We start from the raw sequence: 24,753 nt of genomic DNA on the forward strand, positions 1-24,753 counted from the left end.
TTATAAACAGATTTTATTTAATACTATAAAATAGTAAGATTCATTTTGATGTGATAGGGATTTTTGAAAAAAGTTGTGATCCAAACAGCCTCACTTGCGAATTGCGATCCCATCGGTGGAAGCTTCTGGAACTTGCCGGACCCGTCTGGGCCTGGAACGGGCTCCGATTGGCAGGGCCTGGGCCAAACAGACCGTCCGTTCAAGAGTAGTAACCGTCTGTCAAACTGAATTTCACTACTTTTTGTCCTAAAGAGAAAACTGAATTTCATTCACCACGGCGGGAAGAAAAACATCGTGCTGCCTATACAAGGAGCGCGTGAGCGTGCAACGCTAAATGTTTTCACGGACCCTTGCATGAATCCAGTTGTTCTTCTGCGAAAGTTCAGTAGCATCGTTTCGGCAGCTAATGGTCAAATCTGCGGTTCGCATTCTTTTTTCCCCTTGTGCACGACGCATGGACACGGCAAGCAGCACATGCGTTTGAACGGACGGCCTGTGATCGATCGGTCGCCGGAGGAGCTGGAGGGCCAGAACATGTGCCGCTGACCAGCAGCCTCGCGCAAGCTCCCGTTTGCTTGGAATTCCACTCGACGGCAAATTGGTCGCATCACGTGGTGCCCCATGACCATCACCTGTCCTCCCATGCGGCGACCAGCGCGCACCCATTCGTTGTCCACAACGAATATGCGCGCGTCTTGCCGGTGGTCAGTGCCTCAGTGGAGCTCAACGTGCCGTCCTCAAAAAGAAAAGGAAATCAGTTCAGTGCACCACCGCTGATATGACTGTTGACTCGCAACAACTGACAGTAAGAAATGGCTCCAAGAGAAGTCGTGCCACGCATGGCCACGGAACCATGTATCATGTACGCGCCAATGTATGCGTGATATTACATTGATACTTGTGTGCATTTGTACAGCCAGCCTGGACAGAACATACAATTACCTAAAATGAAAAGAACATGACACAAGAAAGCAAAGGCAGGGAACAAAAAGGATTTGAGAAGAAGCGAAAAGTTTCTTCCTGTCTCCTTATTGGAAAAAAAAAATTCCTGTCTGATTTGTTGATCCCAGGAGTAGTTGCTTCAGTTTTGAAATGAAACATCCTATATATGTCCATGATGCACAGTTCTGTACTTCTGCGAGTATTCTTCAACTATCTTTGGACAAAGAAGGTTTGGTATCATACCATCATAGTCATCATTCTGTTGTGCCCGGTCCTACCCAAAAGTCAGATAGATGGCACATTTGAGCAACGGTTCCCTTGTGTTGTTCGGAAGTTACAAATGCTCAATTGAAACCTGAAGCAAAGATGATGATATAAGACCAAAATGCTAAAAAAGTTCAGCACTACAAGCAGAAAAAGATGACCTAACACAACCTTATGTTCAAAAGCACCCACCAAAGAAAATGGCACAACTTGGAAGATGCCATCTCATGTCGAAAGAAGCCTTCCATATTCACTCAACAAGAGGGGAATGTCATCCATGCGCAACTGTGGTATGTCAAATAAAAATAGTGATAAATGATAAGCATGGAGAGAACAAAAGGAGAGACAGAGTATTGTATACAAATATCCTCAATTGACGGCAGGTGATCGTTTGTGGTGGATTACTGGGTTGTATCGTATGAACTTCTCTGAATACCTGTGAAGCACTTTTCAAATGGAAGAAACGTAGAGCTTCCGTTTCAGGAAATGCTGTCAATGGATCTCCCCTGTAGACGTGTCAAGAAATTGAGGTCATGATCAGCCAAAAAAAAATTACTTATAAAACCTTTTGCTTTCATTATAAACTTGATGATTAGGTAATGAAGAATTATCATGTTCAGGCATAACAAGCTCTGATAATGTCCAAGCTACCTGCACATGCTCAATCACTAACAACCAACTAGAATCTGAGAGAACATGATTTTAGACTGCTTTGCGCCTATCGACATCAAACAGGCCAGATGGCACGGAAATGTACCATAAGTTCCAAGATAAATGTGTAAAGTTCACAGTTACTACTATTCGTCCAAAATATCAAATATGTCTTCATTTCTAGCAGTTCAGGTTATCGCATGACATGAAAGAAAATAATCCACGGTACAGAACAGAGCCGATGTTACAAAGGCATGTCAGTTTCTACCAGATAGCTTCTCGTTCGCGGAAAAGTGAACGGTTAAATAAGCAAAATAACAGACATAGAGGGAAAACTGAAGATTGGAACCATACGAATAGCGCCGGAGGATGAGACGTTGATAGTCTCTCAGCAAAGGTCCTAGTTCGTGCAGTTGTAGCGAGCTTGCTGGAGAATTTTTCCAATGATCACGAAGTACCTTAGTATCACACACACAAAAAAGCCACAATTCTCTCAGATGCAGATGCAGGTGGGTTACAACAAAAGCAAGGCATTATTACCTGAATTGATGCCACCTGGTCACTGGCCGGAAGTGATTGACCAACAAGCCTTGAGGACAACACCAAAAGTTCTTTATCATTGATTTCGTCAACAAAACTTGTTGAAACTTCCTCAGAAAGTGGAATTCCCAATCGTTTGGCCAATTCTGTTATTGGAGACCCCAGAGCTTGCGACTTCTGCGACCATCACATATGTTAGAAATCACAGCCTTTTCTGTCACCTGAAACTTTCACAACTAACTCCCACACATGTACCTTTAAGTTGGATTGCTGGGCATCACCAGTCATAGTGCTAGGTTTGCTGTTTGAATCGATATTAGGAGCTGAATCTCGTTTGGCAATAGGATCATCTGCACTAAAATAGCAAAATTTAGATTACCTCTCTTGATCAAACAAAGAGCATAAGGTAAAGCTTACAGATTTATTTTAAATACAAATCATTTCAGACAATTGGGCAAATGAACCTACGTAATAGGTAGTACAGTTTCTTAATATATATCCAGTTCCTTTTTCTTGTGATATTGCAATTCAACAAAACTCCTTGACACTATTGAAACATGCATGAGGGTAAGATTGTAGCAATATGAATTGAAAAATTTATGCACCAAGTTTATATCTTAGTACATCCTACACAACCTCATGAGATCAATATGCTGATACAGGAGTGATTTATTCTTTTTTCAGTCAAACATGGGATAACTATACCTTCAGGGACAAGCCACCACAAATCGCCAAATGTATTCTTTCCATCAAAGCCGCCAAATAAAAGAAATTGAGACCCTATTGAAGTCATGGAGTGATATGCCCGAGGAGGAGGTGGTTCATTGCTTGTTGGTAGGCGCTTCCACTGGACAGAGACTGTGAAGGATCTAAGTATTAGACAACAATGAATATGTGATGTGAAATTCTGGTGAACTGTTGATTGCTCGAAAGAAAATATAACTGGGAAAGGAATCAAATAAAAAAGTTGTAGAGTGACACTAGTTTGATGTTTGTAGTCTAGCACTAGCAGTTTATTAGTCAGCTAGCTAGTGTGCCCACTCTACAGAAAAACAGGCTGACCCTTTTGAGCTGATATATAAGAGGTTTTACCTAATTGGATATCTGCACAGTTACATGCCAACCTGTGTTGTACAAGTATGCTACATTTCTGGCACACGGATACGTCATGTGCACATGCTGACTGAGCAAGTGCCATGTAAGGTGAGTCAGCAATAGAGAGAAAGCAATGGATCATCGAGATGATCCAAGTTGTCTATATTGTTTTCTGTATATTCACAATAACCTAATATAGTCGCCTTTGGGTTGACGGTGGTGAGATCAGTTGGCATCAGAATGAGCTTTTGGATTTGCAAGATTGGCCTCATAAGGCACATAGAATGTGCGGGCAAGTATCACATTAACACCTATTACCTGATTTATCAACTAATTTCAACGCAGGTAATACATATCTTCAAACTACATCTACAAAGATAACACAGGCAACACATGCACAGACTTATCTGACATAATTTTTGTGTCTTCATAATGATGATTGTTTACCATGATTGCTTCATGGTGATTTGTACTTTACCAGTGATCACAAGCCAGATTTACAAGACTAGCTTCTCGAGTCTTCTTGATTAATGTTAGGATGTGATCCGACTTATCTGGCATGTATCAAGTTAACCATAATAACTAGACTAGGTTTTCTACTCTTCTTGATTGATGCTAGAAATTAGAATTTGATCCAAAGTTGACTTACTTTATCTTAATCACAAGGAAAATGGGTTGGCATAGCTAAGGCTCTTTTGGCATTGATATGACTTCTTAGAAGCAATTATTTATAGGATATAGTTAGAAGTTAGCTAGGATATAGTTAGAAGTTAGCTGAAAGCTTGTTTTTTGGTTTTGTAATGACAAAATCTCATTGGTTTGCTAAAGATTCTGTCTACAATTATATCGCATAAAGCAGACTAGAACAACCAAAAACTAGCCCTAAGCAACACATAGAATCAACCAGCATCACACCAGTTTCTTCTTTAGGTTAGGCCTAAAAGTTTACCTGTGGAATCACATCTTATGTTTAATACTGGGAAATACATACATTTTGTAATTAGGAAATAAAAACTTTGGCACTGAACAGAATTGTAAAGAATATACAGTGTTCAATGCACCACAAGAAAGACAATTTCCAGTTCAGCAGTCCCTATGCAATAAAAAAAAATACAATCACGTCTTACCCCTGTCTAAAATGATGCATTCATTGTAGTACACGTCATATCTACTTAGCCAACCACCAGTTCCATGTCCTCCAAATAGCAAGAGCTGACAAGAAAGATCTATACATCTTCAGTTATGTGATTATGTATTGCTAGAGGAAATAACTCAATGTATTCCTCCAAACCCTAGAAGGGTGGGAAATATAGTTCCTATACATGGGCCTCTATACATGGGCTCAATATACACCAACACCCCCCTGCAGTCTGAACTACCGGCGCAGCGGTGTTCAAGACTGGACAACAAGAAAGAACAAAGGACAAATACCCCCCAGCAGCCACAACTAGCCACCTGCTACGTTGAGGCTGGAGCGAAACTCCGAGAAGGTCGAGGAGGGTAGTCCCTTGGTGAAGATGTCGGCAAACTGGGAGGTGGTCGGGACATGGAGTACCCGAACATCGCCGACGGCGACTCTGTCGCGCACGAAGTGCAAGTCGATCTCCATGTGCTTCGTCCGCTGATACTGAACGGGGTTGGTGGAGAGGTACACGGCGCTGATGTTGTCGCAGTAGACGAGCGTGCTCTTGGCGAGCGGGCTGTGGAGCTCCGCCAAGAGCTGTCGGAGCCAGGACACCTCCGCCACGCCGTTAGCGACAGCCCGGTACTCCGCCTCAGCACTGGAGCGGGAGACAACCGGCTACCGCTTGGACGACCAGGAGACAAGGTTGCCGCCCAGGAAGACGGCGTAGCCGGAAGTGGAGCGGCGAGTGTCCGGGCAGCCAGCCCAGTCAGCGTCGGTGTAGACCACCAGCTCAAAGGTGGGAGAGCGGTGAAGAACCAAACCGAAGCCAGCAGTGCCACGGACGTAGCAGAGGAGACGCTTCAGTGCAGCAAGGTGGGACTCCCGGGGATCACGCATGTGAAGACAGACCTGCTGAACGGCATAGGTGAGATCCGGCCGGGTGAAGGTGAGGTACTGCAAGGCACCGGCGAGACTCCGGTAGGCAGTAGGATCAGCCACAGGATCACCCAGATCAGCAGACAACTTCGTCTGAGTATCGACAGGAGTGGAGAATGGCTTGCAATCAGTCATCCCAGCCCGCTCTAGAATGTCGAGTGCATATTGCCGCTGGTGAAGGAATAGGCCAGACGGGCGATTCTCAACAGTAACGCCCAAGAAGTGGTAGAGCTGACCAAGATCCTTCATAGCAAACTCCTGCTGCAGAGAGGAGATGACGCGCTCAAGCAACTGCTGACTGGAGGCGGTGAGCACAATATCATCAACATAGAGCAGCAGGTAGGCAGTCTCATCCCCACGACGGTAGATGAACAGAGAAGTGTCAGCCTTAGCCTCGGTGAACCCCAAAGTCAACAAGAACGTGGCGAACCGAGAGTACCAAGCCCGAGGAGCCTGCTTCAGACCATAAAGGGACTTGTTGAGCCGGCAGACCATATCCGGACGACTCGAGTCCACAAATCCTGCTGGCTGAGAGCAGTGGACAGTCTCTGACAGAGTGTCATGAAGAAACGCATTCTTCACATCCAGCTGGTGCACAGGCCAAGAGCGAGAGAGCGCAAGTGAGAGGACCGTGCGCACTGTAGCGGGCTTCACCACTGGACTGAAGGTCTCATCATAGTCCACACCAGGCCGCTGGGTGAAACCCCAGAGAACCCAGCGAGCCTTGTAGCGCTCCAGTGTGCCGTCAGCCCGACGCTTGTGCGTCCAGATCTACTTGCCTGTGACCACATTGCAACCAGACGGACGCGACACGAGGTCCCACGTCTGGTTGGCGAGAAGAGCCGCGTACTCCTCTTCCATCGCGCAACGCCAGTGAGGATCCGCCAAGGCGTCACGGACAGAGGAGGGTACCGGAGAGACCCACTACTCCCCCTCGGTGGCGGAGAGAGTCGCGGCCTGAGATGCCATCCGCCGAGTCACCATGGGATGGATATGCCGAGGATCCTGATGGACGACTGGCGGATGGTACAACTCCGGCTCGACTCGAGAGCGAGTCGGCAGAGGCGGAGGCGGCGGCGGCGACGGCACCGGTGTAGACGTCGCAGGAGCCTCTGGAGCCGGAGGCGGCGCCGGTGTCGGCGCCGAACGACGCTGGTACACCTGCACGGGCTGAGCGTACCGCGCAGGTGCAGGAGGAGGCACCGGGGCCGCGCGCGGCACAGCAGGAGACCACAGGGCCGCGCACGGCACGACAGGAGGTCCTGGGGCCGCGCGTGGCGCAACAGGGATCACCGGAAGCGGTGCCGGTGTGCCGGAAAAACCTGCAGGGAAAGGGCAGACAGGTAAAGGTGGCTGAACCACCGGGTCAGTCGGAAACAGGACTCCAACTCGGGGTCAGGAGAAGGTGTGGAGGAGGTGGAGTAGGTGAAGTCCGACTCGTCAAACACGACGTGTCGGGAGATCAGGACGCGGCGAGAGGTGAGGTCAAAGCAACGGTACCCCTTGTGGTCAGGGGAGTACCCAAGAAACACACAACGAGTCGAGCGGGGCGCCAGCTTGTGAGGAGCAGTGGCGGAGGTGTTAGGGTAACACGCACACCCGAAGATCCGAAGGTGGTCGTAGCGAGGAGGGGTACCGAAGAGAGCGTGGTGTGGAGTGGGAGCAGGAGAAGCAGTGGACGGAATAAAGTTAATCAAGTAGGTGGCGGTGTGGAGGCCCTCGGCCCAGAAGCGCGGGGGCAGAGAGGCCTGGATCAGAAGGGTGCGCACGACGTTGTTCGTCGTGCGAATCATCCGCTCACCCTTGCCGTTCTGAGGAGAGGTATACGGACAAGACATACGCAGCTGAACACCTCGAGAGAGGAAGAAAGAACGGGAGGTGGAGTTGTCGAACTCGCGCCCGTTGTCACACTGGACAGCCTTAATGGTGAGGCCGAACTGAGTGGACACCCAGGCAAAGAAGTGGAGGAGGGTGGGGAAGGTCTCAGACTTGGCGCGCAAAGGGAAAGTCCAAGAGTAGTGTGAGAAATCATCGACCACCACCAAATAGTATTTGTAGCCAGAGAGGCTGAGAACAGGAGAGGTCCACAGGTCACAGTGAACAAGATCGAAGGCATGCGTCGCATGCGAAGAAGAAGAGAAAAAAAGAAGTCGAACATGACGATCAAGCTGGCACGCATGGCAGAGGTGCTCAGCATGAGCCCTAATACCAAGAACATCGGTACTACGACTGAGCTGAGCCAGGACGTCGCGGCCAGGGTGACCAAGACGGCGGTGCCAGGTGGTGGAAGACGGCGTCGCGGCAAAAGCGGCAGACGAAGAAGGCGAGAGTGGTGCAGCGGAAGACGGAAGGCGAAGGGTGTAAAAGGGCCCTGTGCTGTCACACCGGAGGAGCGGACGCCGGGAGGCCGAATCCTTTACAGTGAGGCCAGAAAAGTCAAACTCGATGGAACAAGAGTTGTCAGCTGTAAACTGACGAATAGAAAGAAGGTTATGAACCATCCGAGGAGCAACAAGGACATTGGGAAGAAGAAAAGAACCAGGAGCAGAACCCACGGCGGTGACAGGAAGGCAAGACCCGTCACCAACCATGATGGAAGAGGGACAAGAGGGGTGTGGGGGTCGGACAGAGGAGAGGATACCGGCATGAGGGGTGGTGTGGAAAGAGGCACCCGAGTCGGCGATCCACTCGGTGCTGACCGGCGGCGTCCGCCCCATGGCGCTGAAGGACTGCGCCAGTGCGGCCTGGTCCCACCCCCCCCCAGGCCAAGTCGGTTGCTGACTGGGCTAGCGGGCGGGGTACAGAATGGCGCGCCAGCGGCCTGCACAGGCGGGGCGGCGGCGAACAGGGGAGCAGCGCCAGTGAACATGGCCGCCGGCTGAGGCTGAGGATGAGGGCCCCCCTGACCCTGAAGCGGCCACATCGGGATGCGCCGACCATGGGGCGCTGAAGCCAGGAGCAGAAGCAAGAGCCAGAGCTGTAGCCGGCGGGCCCTGACGACCCCCACCATCAGCACCAGGAGCAGCACCGTCAGCACCACCACGACCCCCCCGCCGCCGCCGCCCACGGCCTCCCCCGCCGCCGTGCTACCCAAGGAGGGAGGTGGCAGGCGAGGCGGAGGGAGCCAGTGGAGCAGCCACGAGCACGGTGGAGGTGGGCGAGGACGTAGTGCCATGCTCGGGGAAGGGGACGACGACGGGCTGCTTGCCGGAGGAGACAAGGAAGGAGTGCTCCGCCTCGGCGACCTGATGAGTGAGAGCGTCAGCGGTGGAGCGCTCGCGCTCCCAAGCGAGGGCAGCCGCGCGAACCCGCTCCTGGGACGCCGCAGCCTCGGACTTGGCGGCGAGGAGGGCCACGGCGAGTGCAGCTTCGGCCAGAGTAGCTCGGGCGACGTTCGGCAGCCCGCGGAAGGCAGCGGCGGCGAATGGCGCATCCGCGGGGGGCATGCCGAGCGCTGGCCATGGAGGAGGAGCATCGGCGACGGCGGCGCGCGCGGACCCCGCATCGCGCGCGGCGTCAGGGGCGGCGGCGCCCGCGGCCTGGGCTGCGGCGACGGCGGCATCAGCCAGGGGCGGAGCAGGGGCCGCGCCCACGGAGAGAGGAGGGGCACCAGCGGTGGCGGCGGCAGCGGCCGCCGCGCCAGCCGTGCCATCGAGGGCCGGGCCGGCCTTGTCCGCGGCGGCGAGAGGCCGGGCCGGCTGCGCCCGCGGCACTGGCGGCTCCCAGGTTGGCCGCGCCCAGGGCCGCGAGGCTTGCCGCGGCGTCCGCTCGGAGAGGACCAGGCGGCGGCGGCGGCCCCTGTGCCCGCGTCGGCAGCGCCCAGGCCTAGGCGGCGTCTACAGGGCGGCCGCGGGCACAGGCGGCCCGGGCGGCGGCTGCAGCGGCGGCGGCTGCGGGCCCGTGGCTCCCGCGGCGCCAGAAGTCCCCGCGCCCGCAGATCCGAGCCAGGCGGCGTCGGCGGCAGGGTAGGCGGCGGCGCCCCCCGCGCCTGCAGAGCGGCTCCATGCGGCGGCGGCAGGGTAGGCGGCGGCCCTCGCGCCAGCAAAGCAGCTCCATGCGGCGGCGGCAGGATAGGCGGCGCGTCCGCTCGGAGAGGACCAGGCGGCGGCGGCAGCGGTGACGGCGGCCGGCCTGGCGGCAGCAGCAGGGGGCCTGGCGCCCGGCGCAGGAGCAGCGGCCGTAGCAAAGCCCCAGGGGCCCGCGCCTGCAGCGCCAGAGGCGCGTGTCGGCCGCAGTGCCCGCGGTCTGGACAGGCGGGGCGGCGGCGAGCAGAGGAGTGGCGTCCGGGGGCCACGCCCGCGCCGCGCGTGCAGGAGACAGGCCTTTAGTGCCCGCTGCCAGGGGAGGAGGGGGCCCGGCGGCCAGGGCCGCGAGGCTTGCCGCGGCGGCAGCGGCGGCGCCGGCAGCGCCCAGGGCGAGGTGAGCGGCGGCGGGGGCAGCAGTTGCGGCGGCGGGTGCCCAAGGCGCGGCGGGCCATGGCGCCGGCGGCCAGGCGGCCGGGGCGCGCCAGGGGCCGGCGGCCGCACCAACCCAGGCGGAGGCGGGCGGCGCCGGATCCAGAGCAGAGGAGGGGAGGGGAGAGGGGAGGGAAGGAGGAGGGGTGGGGCGGCGCCGGCGGCCGGCCATGGTGCCGGCGGCGGCGGCGGCTGCTAGAGGGAGGGAGGGAGAGGAAGAAGAAGGCTAGATACCATGCTAGAGGAAATAACTCAATGTATTCCTCCAAACCCTAGAAGGGTGGGAAATATAGTTCCTATACATGGGCCTCTAGATGGGCCTCTATACATGGGCTCAATATACACTAACATGTATTGAAACCTTTGCATGGGAGAATGTGAGAAGAAAATCCAACATAACCCATCTTATCTTATAATTATATGATCTACAGTCTAGGCCTGAGTGATGCACAACTTGAGGTTGCAAAAGGGCTCACAGCAAAGAACAAAGGCAGATATTTTTTCAATAAATGATTAGACCCTTTTACGTATGTACTTAATAACACAGAAACAAGGATGTGCTAAAAAATTGCTCCCATCACCAACCTAAGTTGATAAATATTGTGTTGCACATGCTGATATCTAATGAGATCTAAAAACCAAAGAGAAATCCACATAATATAATATCTGTTCCTGTTTACATAACTGCCAAAGGAACACTCATAAACCTATGTTATTGTATTACTAGTATCAGGAAACCCATGGCCTCACTGAAACGTGGGTTGGCACTCAAAAACAAAGTGCCTCCAGTCCTATAGATCAGAATGCATCAATGAGTTTTAAATGTTCGCCAAGGTTATATTTTCTTCATAAAATGTAGCAATGATAATTAATTAATATCCGGTACTGACATTCAACGGGGCCCAACTTTCCAAATATGCCATACTAATGCACTCAGAACGATGGAGAAACTCTGAGAGGAAGTATGATCGGATCAAATTACATACATAAGGTCCACCGGACGTTATTGAATGGCCGCATCGTGGTGAGGGAGATTGCCCTGGAAGCTTCAATTGTGTCCAACCTGGTGTCTCATTGTCTTCCAAAATAGACAAAATCAGGTTCATATTAACTGTTTACATCAACCGAGCAGTGCAATGTCATACTAACATACAAATGAATGGCGGCCTAGATAATTTAACAGGAGAAACATCGACGATATATTTGTCAACTACCACTCATCATCAAATAAATAAAGGAGTCATCTCAAATTCTATGACCTCCAGGAAAGCAAGAGTGATAATACAGTGCAAGCAAGATGACAAGTTATATGTATCTAAACTTTGTCCTAACACATTTTAATGAGGGTTTTAATAATTAAGAAAAGGCGTATCCACAACCATTCAAACTGGCCAAATTCTAGCTGCACTGTTAGTTCTACTGGTGTCATCATCAACTGAGCTTAGCATATGCTGCACATAACGGTAGCACTTAGGGACTTAAGAAAAGGATTCCTTTTATTCAAACGGATTTTAAAAAAATAGAAGGAGGTACCTTCTTCCGTAATTCCCTTTAAAGCCCATAAATCACCCATTATCGGCCCTGCTCCACCTGCAACAAAGAAGATATGCAGTAATCGGAAACAGGCTGTTGGGAGCCAAAAGTTTATGACTTTATAATTATTAGAAACCATCATCACATATTCACACATTAGTTAGTGCTGTTAGATTTAGAAGAAATTTAAAATGATCATTAAAACTTCGCTTTCACTTTTTGGATGTGGGAAGGAATGAGAAACATATTAGTTTGTTGCAGCTTAAGATGAATCATAAACCGCAATCTTTGAGGAACCCATAATGAAACCAAGAAATAATAACCACCTCTGCCTCCAAATATAAGCAGTCTCTTCTCAATCATAGTTGCAGAATGCCCACATCTTGGAGGCGGCACGGATCCAGTAACTGCTAATTCTGTCCACTCCAGTGACACTATACAACAGAGAATGCAAGAAATAATCACACTACATTTCCATTGCCATCTTGAAGAGAAATTCAATGCCTACTACAGATTGGATAAATCAGTTGCCTACTTGTGTCCATGATGTATACATCTGAAAGCCATTTTTTGCCATCCCAACCACCATACCTGAATAAATATATGATGTTTGTCACAAGTGAAGATATATAAAGCATGATGGGGGCATGTGTATCAAATAATGCTTACATAACAATTTTTCTATTTCCTATGGCTGAAGCAGCAGCAAACTCCCGAGGTGACGGCAAATCACCAAAGCCAGTCATCTCCGACCACTGCCATAGGTCTGAATGTAAAGCAGCATCATGATTCACGACAGCACTTAGTGGTCGCAGAAAACCTCCAGAATAAGGGCAAACAGAACTAAAAAACCTAATCATAGTAAGATGAAACATAGAGGCTTACCGGTGTCTAGCATCCAAAAATCACCTAACCTGTGAAACAAACACCACATAGTAAGTAACAATAAATGGAATTATTTATGTTAAGCTTCCAAATCCTGCTAGATTGGCCATCTTGATTGCATACCGCTTGCCCCCAGAACGGCCACCAAATATGAACATGTTGCAGTCAATCACGACAGCTACGTGAAACGCCCTTGGGCTCGGGCCTGCCTGCCCATCCGATCCATTAACGGTACACTCAGGCGAGTACCATAGCTTATTCTCTGCGACATATAAGTTGCACTCGTAAGCTTTTAGGTAAACCTCTTTGGTCCTTCGAGTGCATATGATCCCTAAAGGACAATTGCAAGAATGTAAATGCAATCTACGTTTCTCAATGTGATAACCCTTAGGTTCGGCTGCGTCGTGTGCAGGTGTGGTCTGACGTGGGGGATGCAAATTGGCTCGGCAGGCGAACGTTAGGAAAATTGGAGGGAGACTTGATTACCGACGTCGTAGACGGAGACGTCAGAGAGGAAGCGCTTGTCGGCGAATCCGCCGAAGAAGACCACCTTGGACTTGCCAATGCTCACCGCCGTGTGCCCGCTGCACGAGATCGCAAAACCGTGAGGTTGTTGTTAGGCGGGCAGGGTTGGATTTAAAATGGGAATCGACACGGCGGCGACGAGGTGAGCTGGATACCTGCGGGGGGCGGGGCGGTCGCCCCCGAAGTCGGAGGAGTCGGCCCTCACCCAGTGCATCTGCTTCGGCTGCAGCTGCTGCATCCCTCCTCTCGTCTCCTCGCTCTTGCTCCCGTCTGCACGGCTTGTTTCGCCAGAGGAACTGAACCTGGTAGGAGGACGGATATCGCCTAACTAGCTGGAGGCCGAGGGCGGCGGCGGCGGCGGCGGCGGAGAGCGGTGGCCGGCGGGGAGGCTGGCAGGATGGGGGAGGGGATCGAGAGAAACAGAGAAGTCAGAACAGGAGGACGGAAACACACACGGCCCAAACGAAACGACCCCAACCCCGGAGACACGACTCCACTACTACCATTTACCACGTCACTCGACCCACCTGTCAAGGACACGTGGCCGCTCGCGTCAGCATCTGCCTCCGTCTCCCTTCCATTCTACGGCCACCTCGGCGGGGAGCGTTAAAAGCGGCGCCCGCGAGCGGCGCCAGCGTCGGCTCGCCGTCTCTCTTCCTCCAGATCTCGGCGCGAGTTCACCCGCTGCAGATTTCCATTTCCACACCAAGACGAAGGAGAGGTGGGATTCGGAGGACTAAACCCTAACCGCCGTCTCGCGGCGGTGGTTCGGTGCCCGCGCGAGATCCGGGTGGAGATCTAGGGCGCGGCGCCGGCCATGGCGAGCTCCGGACTCGCCTACCCTGACCGCTTCTACGCCGCCGCGGCCTACGCCGGGTTCGGCCCCGGTGGGGCCACCTCCTCGGCAGCTATCTCCCGCTTCCAAAACGACGTCGCCCTCCTCCTCTACGGCCTACACCAGCAGGTGTTGCGTCGGCTGATGCTTTTGCTTATTTCGGCGATTAATTCGGAGTGTGGGCTGAAAGTTTGCGTGGATCTAGCGCGAAATAGTCTGAATTCATGCTGGTTGGGTGTTCAATTGTGTCGTTAGTTTGCTTGTCCTCGTCGTTGAGATATTTGCTTTGTTGATCGCAATTCGGTTCCTGATTTTGGTTTTGGTTTTTGTTTTGTACAGGCCACAGTTGGTCCGTGCAATGTGCCCAAGCCAAGGGCATGGAACCCCGTGGAGCAGAGCAAATGGACCAGGTTAGTTCCACTGGAAATTGCACTCAAATCCTGCTTCTCATTGTCACCATAGAAGCCAACTTCTGCTTTACTTGTAACTTGAAACGTGACTATAGTACTAGACGTCAGTAGACACGATTGAATAGTTCATTCTCATGTATTATCAGCTTATGTATTTCGTAACCCAGAATGGGAATTTGTTCCTGGCCAAAAGTTAGCGAATGAGATGCCTATGCTACAATAACCACAGTATTCATGTAATTTAGACTGTGTAAAGGTCAACCTGGATAGCTGCAAGAGTGGGAAATACTCAGAAAATACCATTTAGCATTGAGTTGCATGTCCTGAAAAAAAAAATTACCCGTTGATTATACGGTTTGTGTTTATAGTTGGCATGGGCTTGGAAGCATGCCATCAGCAGAGGCGATGCGTCTTTTTGTCAAAATCTTGGAGGTATGAGTGATTACATGATATTGTTCAGTGTATGGAGCTATGCAAATTTATCTGATAGATGTATTGGTATCATTGGCAGGAGGAAGATCCTGGATGGTACTCTAGGGTCCCTGAGTTCAATTCTGAGCCTGTTGTGGATATCCAAATGCATGTAAGTCGCACTATTGACTATTGATTGCTTCTTTTTCTGAATATTCAGAATTTATTTTGATCTCTGGTACTATTGTTGTATCATTTAGTGCTCCATCTTCTCAATGTTTAACTCTGCACAGATTTAGTAAGTTTTTTTTCCTCGAACAGAAGATTTAATAAGTTATCCATCTCTTTGCATTTTGTTAGAAACCAAAAGAAGAGCCACAGGTTGTACCAGCTTCAACAAATGGAACATTATTTTCAGAACCAAAAATCGTTTCTGAAAATGGAAGTTCTGTGGAAACACAGGACAAAGATGTTATTCTGGAAGGCCTTAGTACTGTTAGTTCTCATGATGAATGGACTCCATTATCTATCAGTGGTCATCGTCCGAAGCCTCGTTATGAGGTGCGCCAGATAACTCCATTTCCTATTCATTCGTTTAATACTTTAATTTTTCTATTTTCTTTTATAACACTAATAAGAATTTGTGTAACTGTAGCATGGAGCGACTGTGTTGCAAGATAAGATGTATATATTTGGTGGAAACCATAACGGGCGTTACCTTAGTGACCTTCAGGTACGCGCAACTGAATAAAACAACCCACAAGGCCATGTCCATGCATTCTAAGTTATCAGCTATGGCTTTTAAGCATGTCTCATGTGTTGTATATGCTGTTTTACTGCTTTTGATCAAATCGCCCTTAGATAGGGCGTCTTATTTAATACACTCTCTGGAGTCATTGTCCATTTTTCTTTGTGGTTTCTAACTTCACCTTTTTGAATCACTGTGATGTGATATGTGTTTCTTCCAACTATGTGAACCTTCTGTGTGCTTCCTTATGCCAAACTTGTTGGGCTTATAGATCATTTCTGAAATCGGATGTTATCACTGCTCAAAGAGATAATAAACTAGAAGCTATTTCCTCCCAAAATATTGTGAACAAATTCATTTACAGTCACTGGCAATTCAAATGTCATCTGAAAGCTGCTAAATATTAAGTATCGCTGGTCTAACAGATGTTTCTTTTTCACGATTTGTTACAAAATAGGCTTTGGATCTGAAGAGTTTGACTTGGTCAAAGATTGATGCCAAATTGCAAGCAGAATCTTCTGATTCAGCTAAGACCTCACAAATTGCTCCCTGTGCTGGTCATTCATTGGTACACTTCTGCCCAACTAGTTGGACTGTTGCAAAGTCATTTTTATCTTTAAAACTGTAGCTAATGCAGTTGCCTGTTATTCTGTACCATTTTGTAGATAACATGGGGCAACAAATTTTTCTCTATTGCCGGGCATACTAAAGATCCATCTGAAGGCATTACAGGTTTGCTAAAATTCAGCTTTAATCTTTTTTTGTTATACTTTTCAATGTCTCTCATTGCATTGATTTTTTTCTATTGTTGTCACTTAACTTCTGGTGCTTTTATTCTAGTGAAGGAATTTGATCCGCATACTTGTACCTGGTCTATTGTCAGGACTTATGGAAAATCACCGGTAATAGATTTTCTTCAATCGACTATTCATACATTTGAGCATGTAGATTCTTTGTGTGCTTTGTTCAAGTGATTTCATTACATTGGTCTGTGCTTGATTTAAACTTAAGGTCTGTATCGTGAAGCGATTGATAAAAAGTTCTGCATAATATCAATGTTCAGTTGCTTATGTAAGTTTCATTTCATCTGATGTAGGTTTCTCGTGGAGGTCAGACAGTGACTCTTGTTGGAACAACTCTAGTTTTGTTCGGTGGTGAAGATGCAAAGCGGTGCCTCCTAAATGACTTGCACATTCTTGATCTTGAAACCATGACATGGGATGATGTGGATGCAATGTAAGCACAAGAATCCTGATTGCTCATAGCACAGTTCACTTAATGGGAAGAAAAAAAAATCATTAGTTCCATGTTTCTTTTCTATGCTTGTTTAAAATAGTTTTTTCAAAGTGTCTAGATTGGATTGCTGCACTGGTAGTCAAATATAATTGGTTTGCACAGTAACTTTCACGCCGTCAAGCATTCCCTTTCCCTAATATAATAGGGAAAAGGATTATAGATTGCATTGAGGCAATGGTCTTTTTTGAAGCCAACCGTTGTGTTACTTTGTTTTGAATTCAGCTCATTGTGGCTTTGTGTTTTAGAGGCACCCCTCCTTCTCCAAGATCAGATCATGCTGCTGCTTGCCATGCTGACCGCTATCTTTTAATATTTGGTGGGGGATCTCATGCGACATGTTTCAATGACCTGCATGTCCTCGATTTGCAGACGGTACAAACGTAATCTTGCTGGAAGTCTGAAAAGGTTTGTGTCTTATATTTGACTAGTAAATTTTATTATTGGAACTGCAGATGGAGTGGTCAAGACCCAAACAACAAGGCCTGACTCCAAGCCCACGAGCTGGCCATGCTGGTGCAACTATTGGGGAGAATTGGTACATAGTTGGGGGTGGTAATAATAAAAGTGGTAAGTATTGAAAATCTTAACTTAGTGTGTCAAAATCCTTCTAATAACTAAAATGTGATCGGAGTTGATTTATAGGGTTCATCTTATATGCCCATGTTACTGGCTTTTTTTTTTTTTTTGCCTCTTGAGAGAATTTTCTCCAATCAGACCTCATATGGATGTTTTGGGTTTCCAAAAGATCCCAACATGCCTGAACCAAGGCCTTAATCCTGTTCCTTGCATTTTGATGTTATCAAGTAGCTCATACTTCTCTCTACAGGTGTGTCTGAGACTCTTGTTCTCAACATGTCAACTCTGACTTGGTCAGTTGTTAGCACTGTGGAAGGACGGGTTCCCCTTGCCAGTGAGGTATATCTCTTAAGCAGATATTTGGTGCTCAGGATTATTTTTACCTGGTTGCTAATAATTGAATTTGTTGTTATCCAGGGCATGACTTTAGTGCATAGCAATTACAATGGCTATGATTATCTCATCTCTTTTGGAGGATACAATGGACGATACAGCAACGAGGTAACTTGCATCTTCAGTCGATGCTACAAACCATCACTTGCGTATGATACAACTAACAATACGTGGAATTTACTTCTACCAACACTTTTTCCGTATCATGAACAGGTTTACACTCTTAAACTTAACCTCAAATCAGATTCCAAGTCAACTGTAAAAGAAGAAACCGTCTCAGACACTACATCTAGGGTAGTGGAACCAGAGGTTGAAACTTCTCAAGATGGGAAGATACGAGAGATTGCCATGGACAGCGCTGATTCAGATGTGGTAATGTCCTGCTCCAGATATTTTGCCCTGTTCTTTTGTGTATGTATTGTAGAAATTAGGATTCATACCAGTTGAAATTCTGCAAACTTGACAGTGAGGCTAATTGTGTGGTTCTAGCACTTGTAACATAGATTGTGTCTGATACAGAATTCTTTGATGGCGGTTGCTTACTAGTGATGATTTGAGTTTTTGAGGATACTCACACTTCCTTTTCTTTTATCTCTGTGCTGGGTTGCAGAAAAACAACTCCGATGAAGCAAGTGAACAACTTTTAGCGGCTCTCAAAGCTGAGAAAGAGGAACTAGAAGCGTTACTTAACAGGGAACAGCTGCAAACTGTACAACTTAAAGAAGAAATTTCTCATGCGGAGAACAGAAATTTGGAGCTCACTAAGGCAAGTCCTCTTTCTTTTATGCTGGGCGTCACTAGGGCATATTCTTTCAAAATCTCTAGTGAACCTCCTCTTTAAAAGTTACGTAGAAGTCTGAATTCTTCTTTTGAACTACTTTTTTACTAAATATATAAGCATCTGCTTCTGAGGGGGTATTTGAATATTGCACAGTCTATTCATTGCCACATTATGCACGGTTGACTTCTAAGTTAAAGATTTGGGCAAGTGGTGTAAGACTAAAGCTGTACTTTTGTGCCTTCAATTGTCGTTTCTAGTTTAGTATGCTGAAAAGGAAAGTTGAGCCACTGCTGTGTAATTTATTTTGTTGGCTGATTTTAGGGCCCTTTTTCTCATTTAAATTGTGTAGGAACTTCAAGCTGTCCGTGGCCAACTTGCTGCTGAGCAGTCAAGATGTTTCAAACTTGAGGTACAAATGAGTTGATGATCATAACCATTAGCATAACTGATAAATACAATGATCTGATGATACCTTATTTCTGGAATGCCTTCTAGGTTGATGTTGCGGAACTACGACAGAAGCTTCAAAGCATGGATGCATTGGAAAAGGAGGTCGAGCTGCTTCGACGACAGAGAGCCGCGTCAGAGCAAGCAGCATTGGACGCAAAACAGAGGCAAAGTTCCGGCGGCATGTGGGGCTGGCTCGTTGGAACCCCGCCTGATAAATCTGAATCGTGATCGTTTTAGTTCATACAGGCCCTGATTATATATTTTACTTGTAACATTTATATACCCGTTGATATTTTTTACAGATTTTATCCTCGTTTCTGGTATTCGTGTTCATTTTGACCACAGAAGAATAAGAAAATCATTAGTTTCGCCATCTGGTTTGGTGTATTGTAATCACTCAAATGTACCTGTAGGTTTCAACATTGTACACATCAATGCATCATGTATGGTCATTCTTTTGACGTTACGGTTCAATATAGATTATTCGTTTCACTCGGCTGTTCGCACTGGTTGCTTCATATTCCTGCGTCCATATTCACTTGTTTCTATGTAACTGTTGTACCTTGCATTGTACGAACTGCAATAACCACGTCTAAATTATCCTTATGAATCTGCATTGATGGCGCAACGCTATAGCTAGCACTAGTAGCCCTTGACCATAACATACATAATTCCGGATATAGTATTCACATAATGAGATAATTTCATCTTATTATGAACTTGTGGGCATATGAAACATGGACGTTTATCTTAATGGCATCCACTTATTTCTTGTCTGGGATCTTCTTCAACAATTCGTCCAGAACCTCAAACAGATCTGCAACAAGTCCATAATCTGCAACCTGGGCAGCGCCATTGCAGTTGGCTTAGAATTTTCTTTTAGTAATTATTTATACTTGTGGGAGATAATAGTTTAATAAACGCAAGAAGGAACCTGAAATATGGGGGCATCAGCATCTTTATTAACAGCCACAATAACCTTTGAATCTCTCATTCCCGCCAAGTGCTGTATTGCTCCAGAAACTCCAAAAGCCATATAGAGCTCCGGTGCAACAATTTTCCCTGTCTGACCAACCTGAGGACAAAAACACATCGCAGAAATAAAAGGAGCAAGCAATGAATTAAATGGCTGTTTATAAGAGAAGGCAGCAATGACCTAGAAAATTTACAGGATGTTGATCATGGTGGTAATGCCAGTAGCTTAATAGCAACATTTGCAACTATATATTAGCTGGATGATTCATAGCTCATTTAGTAATTTCCTATGGCATGGTATTGCAAATGATAGACTTGCGGTGCTTACCTGAAGGTCGTTTGGAACATAACCAGCATCAACAGCAGCCCTACTTGCACCCACTACAAAAAAAGAAAAGTAATCAGTAAGAAAATTACTGTCTGCAGGGGAACGAATTTTGCACGAGCCTTGGTAAAATGTCAACACTAGTGATTTCAGTGCCACCAAGAAACATTAAGTGTATGGAAAAAAGCAAGGAAAAAGTCCAGATAAAAGCTCAAACCTGCTGCACCAAGGTTCTCAGCCAGCTGCTCCAGCAATTTAAAATTTGCAGCACTTTTTAAACCTCTGCCTCCAGTGACTACTACACGTGCGTTTGCAAGATCAGGTCGCTCCGTGTCTTGGGATGTTAGATTCACCCATGTAGATTTCCCTATGGTACCTATGCATCAGATAATGTGCTTTTAGTTATGCGCCAAAATTTTATATCAGTAAACTGCAAGTATAGGACTAAGGTATCGAGTTTTTTTTTTTGCTGCGACCTGTTTTAACTTTACAAAAATTAAGGAAGTGAAAGGAAAATGATTATATTGATCCTCAATTACAACTAGAGTTTAATTGTGTAAGTGAGAACATTACTAGAGCAACACAAAACGAATAAGAACAATGATGAAGGATTGTTGATTGTTAACAGAAGAATATGATGAAGGAACCAAACAAACCTTCACTGAGGAAAGAGAGATCGACCTGGGTGATTGGTGCAACCTTTGTTTCAGACATAGCCTCAGTAGTTGGAGAAAATGAAGTTGATCTGATACTCATCATGCAAGGATCCTCTCCAGTATATTTCACAGTACAAAGTGCATTTCCAGCATAAATTGGCCTGAAGTCAGAAGTGCACAGTAATTATAGCATGAACCAGTGGATGCCATATAACATTGTGCTCTATGCTAAAGCATGAAGCCCCAAAGAAAGGAAACATCACAAAAGGCAGCTAGGGGCTTGTGTGAATGGTTGAATGAGACCATAGACCATAAATGACTTTACTCTTCAGGTTTATATTTTTTACACCCATAAACTAAAATAAATTAGCATAAAGTGTGACAAAACAGGTTGGTAATGAGCAAAGAAGTGCCGCGGATCTCTAAGCCATAACTTAAGATTCAGTAAACTATCAAGAAGGGAGCATTCGGTAATTTGTCACCATTAATATTGGCAGTTACAGTACCTCATCTGGGGACATGCAGATGAGCACACAAATACTCCGTCCCAAAAAGATTGCAACTCTCGCTTCCCAAGGAGGCAAACAATTTCAAGTTTGACCAAATTCATGTAAATAGTACTAACAATTTATGATACACAATAAGTATCATTAGATTAATTATGGAATACGTTTTCATACTACACCTATTTGGAGACATAAATGTTAGTACTTTTTGTATAAATTTGGTCATACTTGAAATTGTTTGACTCCTTAGGAAGTGAGAGTTGCATTCTTTTTGAGACGGATTGTTTTCCGAGGCATGAAAGTGGGGGTTAAGTACATTAAAACGCACAAAATGGACCAATCCAAACTCCAAAACCACATGTACACATGAAATGAAAACCTTAACCGGCATGCTGGAGGGACAAATATTGTTTCATGATCCCACTCCCCACATGATGAATATAATGCTAAAAAGAGCAGTAAGCAGCAGAATATCAAACCTCACAAAGACTCGTGGCTCCTTTATTGCAGTGACATCAGTAACAGGGGATACATCAAGAAGAGCTGCAGCACGTGGAAGCAAATTCTTCCCGAATGACGTCGATGAAGCTATAACATGAGAGTAGCCTCCTTTCTGCTGAACAGAATGGATTAGCTCGGCCCACGGTTCAGCCAAAGGATGTGCCAAGGCTTCTGAATCGGCAACGAGCACCTGCAGTGCTAGAAAACCAACTGATAAGCAGAGGAGTCCGCAGAACAAATGCTTCTATTTCTCTTCTAGTTTTCACCTCGCTCATGGGAGACATTGAAGGGATAAAATTGGCATCAATACATGATTACTGGACTGGACAGAATTGGGGACCAGCATTACAGCAGCACAATACCTCAGAAACCAATGGATGACTGGACGCAGCATGATCGGCAGCCTTGTGAAGCGCAGGCCCGGATCCACCCAACAGAACGGAAATTTTGCTCTCTTTTGCAATGGCCTCTGCAGCAGCCAATGCGCTCAGGGACGACGGCTTCACGAACCCACCTTCGTGTTCCGCCACGACCAGCGAGCTCGCCTAGATCGACACAGACACAAACATAAATAAGCACTAACCTGTGGAGAGCGAAATCGAAGGCGCTCGCACTCGCAACAACCTTCTCCAGGTTGCTTGATCCGCAGCTAAAAACTACCAGCAGAGATTCGATTCCCACGCGATCGATTAAAGGAGCGGGGCAACTAATTAGTGCGCCGCGAAAGCATCCAAGTTCTCGCGGAACAAAACACAATCCTGCCAACTGAGCCCTTGTGCGAGGTGAACTGAAGTGTATGCGAGGAGGAAGCGAACTCACGAATCTGCGGAGCGACTGGGCGAGAAGCCGCGAGCTGCAGCGGAAGCCGCCGCCGCCGTGTCCGCTCCCCCTCCGCAGCGCGCCCACCACCATCGCCGCCGTGCCTCTCTCTCTCTCTCTCTCTCTCTCTCTCTCTCTCTGAATTCGGAAGGGTGAGCTGAAACTGAAACGGGCTCTGCTCCAGAAAAAGGCAGCAGGAAACGAGCAAGAGTGGGCAGAGCCGTCACGGAATTGGATTGATGGGTCGTTGGAGAGCAGCTGCACGTGTGCCCACGTCTTAGTGCTTATCACCGAGCCCAGCATCTGCCTAAGCCCACGAGGAAAGATATACTGGGCTGGCCTACTTCTCTTCCCTATGGGACAGATCCAGGAGCCATACATGGCGCGCAGGTCAGAGTCAGATCATTAATCTGGGGAATCTCAAAAAAGAAGAAGAAGATCATTAATCTGGGGAAGACTGGCACCAGAACTCCTTAATTACCTCTCAAACAAACTAATTCACTCCAATAATGAGGTACAGGTAGGTAAATAACATTAAGCATAATATGCCCTAGAATTCTTAAAAGCCTTTGTTTTTTGAAACGGGAGGGAGTACGTGAGTAGTTAAAATATCATAGTTATTGTTACTGTAATACCTTTTTAGCTTTCTCATTATTAGTTAGTTAACCAAAATATTATATAACTTAACCATTGACATATTATTAGGATTATTTTATAAAACTTTACAAAAGGATATTAGAACAAGAGTTAGGTGAACTCACTCGTGGCCCTAGTATTCTGCTCCCTGTGTTACAAATTACAAGTCGTTTGAATTTTTCGACTCTAAAAGTCTTTATTGTGATTTTATTCAAAAATTTGTGCAAAATATTTTTTATTATAATTTTTTTATCAATACAAAACTTTTTAATAATTTTATGAATAAGACAGGTGGTCAAATTTGAAGTTAAAAAAAATCAAATAACCTATAATTTTAAACGGGGGCATAAATCTTCTTCTGCTTTTTTCTTATATTATAGATATAGAAATGCCATCCAAATAGTTTTGCATGCAAAAAGTGTCTCTAAAACACTTAGAAGGGAGCCCATCATATTGGTTTGGGATCCAATAATTTGCATCTTTTACACCATTGAAGGATAATTAAAAAAGACAAAGGAAAATGCCTACCGGGATTCGATTGAAATGAAGGTAGCTAGAACTAGAAGGCATTCATGGAGGACAGCCGAGATGCGAGGTCCACCTCGTATGGGACGAGAGCTGTCAGCTGTGTCCTCGTCGACATCGAGAGTTTGAAAAGTCTTCCTCTTCGTCTCCATATCGATACCATAGAGCGTCTGGTCAACACCCAATAATCGGAACAACACAAAGCCGCTCCTCTGATCGCCGAAGCTGGCCAGTTTAATGCCGCGCTCCTCCTCCCACGGCTCCAGCACCATCGTCGCCTCCACCTCCATGTCCACCACCGCGTGCCGCGCCCAGGAGCCTCCTGATGACAGCACCCAAATGGACACTACGAGCTGGTCGACGGCGATGAAGCTCAGCTTCCCGTCCGGCGACGCCGCCAGTTGGGACGACCCAGACGACGACGACCCCTCCAAGTTGGCGCGCTGGCAGTCGTTGGGGAGATCGATGGAGCCCACCGTCGCCGTGTTCACGTCATAGGTCAGGATGTATTCGCCGGCGTCGTCGGCCTTGAGGACGAAGCTGCCGCCGACGTGCATTAGCCAGTGGACGACACCGCCGAGGACGACGGCGGGGTCGTTGTAGCTATCCAGGCGCATGCACCACCACGGGCATTGATGGTCGGTGGTCTTGACGGGGCCCCACCGGCCGCCGGCGGCGTCCAATGACGAAGACACGGTCTGCACCCTTATACGCGACGAGCAGTCGAGGTTCTTGGTCATATCCGCCGCGAGGAGCATGAAATTGCCGCATCAGGCGGCGACGCCGTCGGCGGCGGTGAGCACGACGTAGCTGGTGACCACGGTGACGTAGCCGAGCAGCCCGTGGTAGGGGTCCCGCCCGATGTCCGGCGGGACGGGGAAGAAGGTGCGGCCGTTAGTCATGGGGTCGTACACGCACAGGTCGGACCGGCGCTCCGACCTCCGCCACCTGTTGATCTC

The 24,753-nt window shown here is 47.6% G+C and overlaps 3 protein-coding genes across 4 annotated transcripts; 1 reads left to right on the plus strand and 2 right to left on the minus strand.

Annotated features, from left to right (window-relative positions):
• Positions 1–800: 800 nt before the first annotated feature.
• Positions 801–13,423, minus strand: LOC120649187 (protein GLUTELIN PRECURSOR ACCUMULATION 3-like). 2 transcript variants are annotated; one of them, XR_005665196.1, is made up of 17 exons: positions 13,107–13,423; positions 12,913–13,010; positions 12,550–12,688; positions 12,427–12,455; positions 12,211–12,307; positions 12,077–12,132; positions 11,868–11,975; positions 11,542–11,598; positions 10,995–11,086; positions 4,620–4,704; positions 3,103–3,255; positions 2,653–2,747; positions 2,398–2,574; positions 2,212–2,315; positions 1,643–1,712; positions 1,378–1,491; positions 801–1,297 (listed from the first exon to the last, which is right to left on the minus strand). XR_005665196.1 is itself a non-coding variant. In XM_039925907.1 (17 exons), exons 1-16 carry the CDS (start codon positions 13,187–13,189, stop codon positions 1,432–1,434), a joined length of 1,503 nt encoding a protein of 500 aa, XP_039781841.1. In that variant the 5' UTR covers positions 13,190–13,423; the 3' UTR covers positions 801–1,297; positions 1,399–1,431. The 2 variants fall into 2 exon arrangements, 1 of the variants encoding a protein (XP_039781841.1); XM_039925907.1 differs by having other exon boundaries at positions 1,399–1,491.
• Positions 13,424–13,531: 108 nt separating this feature from the next.
• LOC120649186 (acyl-CoA-binding domain-containing protein 6) lies at positions 13,532–19,343 on the plus strand. The gene is made up of 18 exons (XM_039925906.1): positions 13,532–13,915; positions 14,126–14,196; positions 14,565–14,628; positions 14,708–14,779; positions 14,968–15,168; positions 15,263–15,340; positions 15,813–15,923; positions 16,021–16,087; positions 16,196–16,257; positions 16,452–16,591; positions 16,897–17,023; positions 17,104–17,218; positions 17,478–17,566; positions 17,645–17,728; positions 17,834–17,992; positions 18,231–18,386; positions 18,751–18,810; positions 18,897–19,343. Exons 1-18 carry the CDS (start codon positions 13,769–13,771, stop codon positions 19,077–19,079), a joined length of 1,986 nt encoding a protein of 661 aa, XP_039781840.1. The 5' UTR covers positions 13,532–13,768; the 3' UTR covers positions 19,080–19,343.
• A 7-nt stretch (positions 19,344–19,350) lies between these two features.
• LOC120648945 (electron transfer flavoprotein subunit alpha, mitochondrial-like) lies at positions 19,351–22,936 on the minus strand. Its single transcript, XM_039925569.1, has 8 exons — positions 22,634–22,936; positions 22,177–22,359; positions 21,793–22,004; positions 20,808–20,968; positions 20,369–20,527; positions 20,155–20,207; positions 19,786–19,926; positions 19,351–19,693 (listed from the first exon to the last, which is right to left on the minus strand). Exons 1-8 carry the CDS (start codon positions 22,934–22,936, stop codon positions 19,616–19,618), a joined length of 1,290 nt encoding a protein of 429 aa, XP_039781503.1. The 3' UTR covers positions 19,351–19,615.
• Positions 22,937–24,753: the final 1,817 nt, after the last annotated feature.

Source organism: Panicum virgatum, chromosome 9K, assembly GCF_016808335.1.
Source record: "Panicum virgatum strain AP13 chromosome 9K, P.virgatum_v5, whole genome shotgun sequence".
NCBI classification, from domain to species: domain Eukaryota; kingdom Viridiplantae; phylum Streptophyta; class Magnoliopsida; order Poales; family Poaceae; genus Panicum; species Panicum virgatum.

What these genes read in the sequence shown, in the direction of transcription:
- LOC120649187 (XM_039925907.1), bottom strand. Translation starts at nt 13,189, where the DNA reads ATGCAGCAGCTGCAGCCGAAGCAGATGCACTGGGTGAGGGCCGACTCC. An exon ending in AAAGGGAATTACGGAAGAAG is followed by an intron (nt 11,087 to 11,541) that starts GTACCTCCTTCT and finishes CTATTTTGGAAG; the next exon opens with ACAATGAGACACCAGGTTGG. An exon ending in ACCAGGTGGCATCAATTCAG is followed by an intron (nt 2,316 to 2,397) that starts GTAATAATGCCT and finishes TGTGATACTAAG; the next exon opens with GTACTTCGTGATCATTGGAA.
- LOC120649186 (XM_039925906.1), top strand. Translation starts at nt 13,769, where the DNA reads ATGGCGAGCTCCGGACTCGCCTACCCTGACCGCTTCTACGCCGCCGCG. An exon ending in ATGTCCTCGATTTGCAGACG is followed by an intron (nt 17,024 to 17,103) that starts GTACAAACGTAA and finishes TTGGAACTGCAG; the next exon opens with ATGGAGTGGTCAAGACCCAA. An exon ending in GAAATTTGGAGCTCACTAAG is followed by an intron (nt 18,387 to 18,750) that starts GCAAGTCCTCTT and finishes TAAATTGTGTAG; the next exon opens with GAACTTCAAGCTGTCCGTGG.
- LOC120648945 (XM_039925569.1), bottom strand. Translation starts at nt 22,936, where the DNA reads ATGCTGGGCTCGGTGATAAGCACTAAGACGTGGGCACACGTGCAGCTG. An exon ending in CCCAGTCGCTCCGCAGATTC is followed by an intron (nt 22,360 to 22,633) that starts GTGAGTTCGCTT and finishes GTGTCGATCTAG; the next exon opens with GCGAGCTCGCTGGTCGTGGC. An exon ending in CTGATGCCCCCATATTTCAG is followed by an intron (nt 19,694 to 19,785) that starts GTTCCTTCTTGC and finishes GGCGCTGCCCAG; the next exon opens with GTTGCAGATTATGGACTTGT.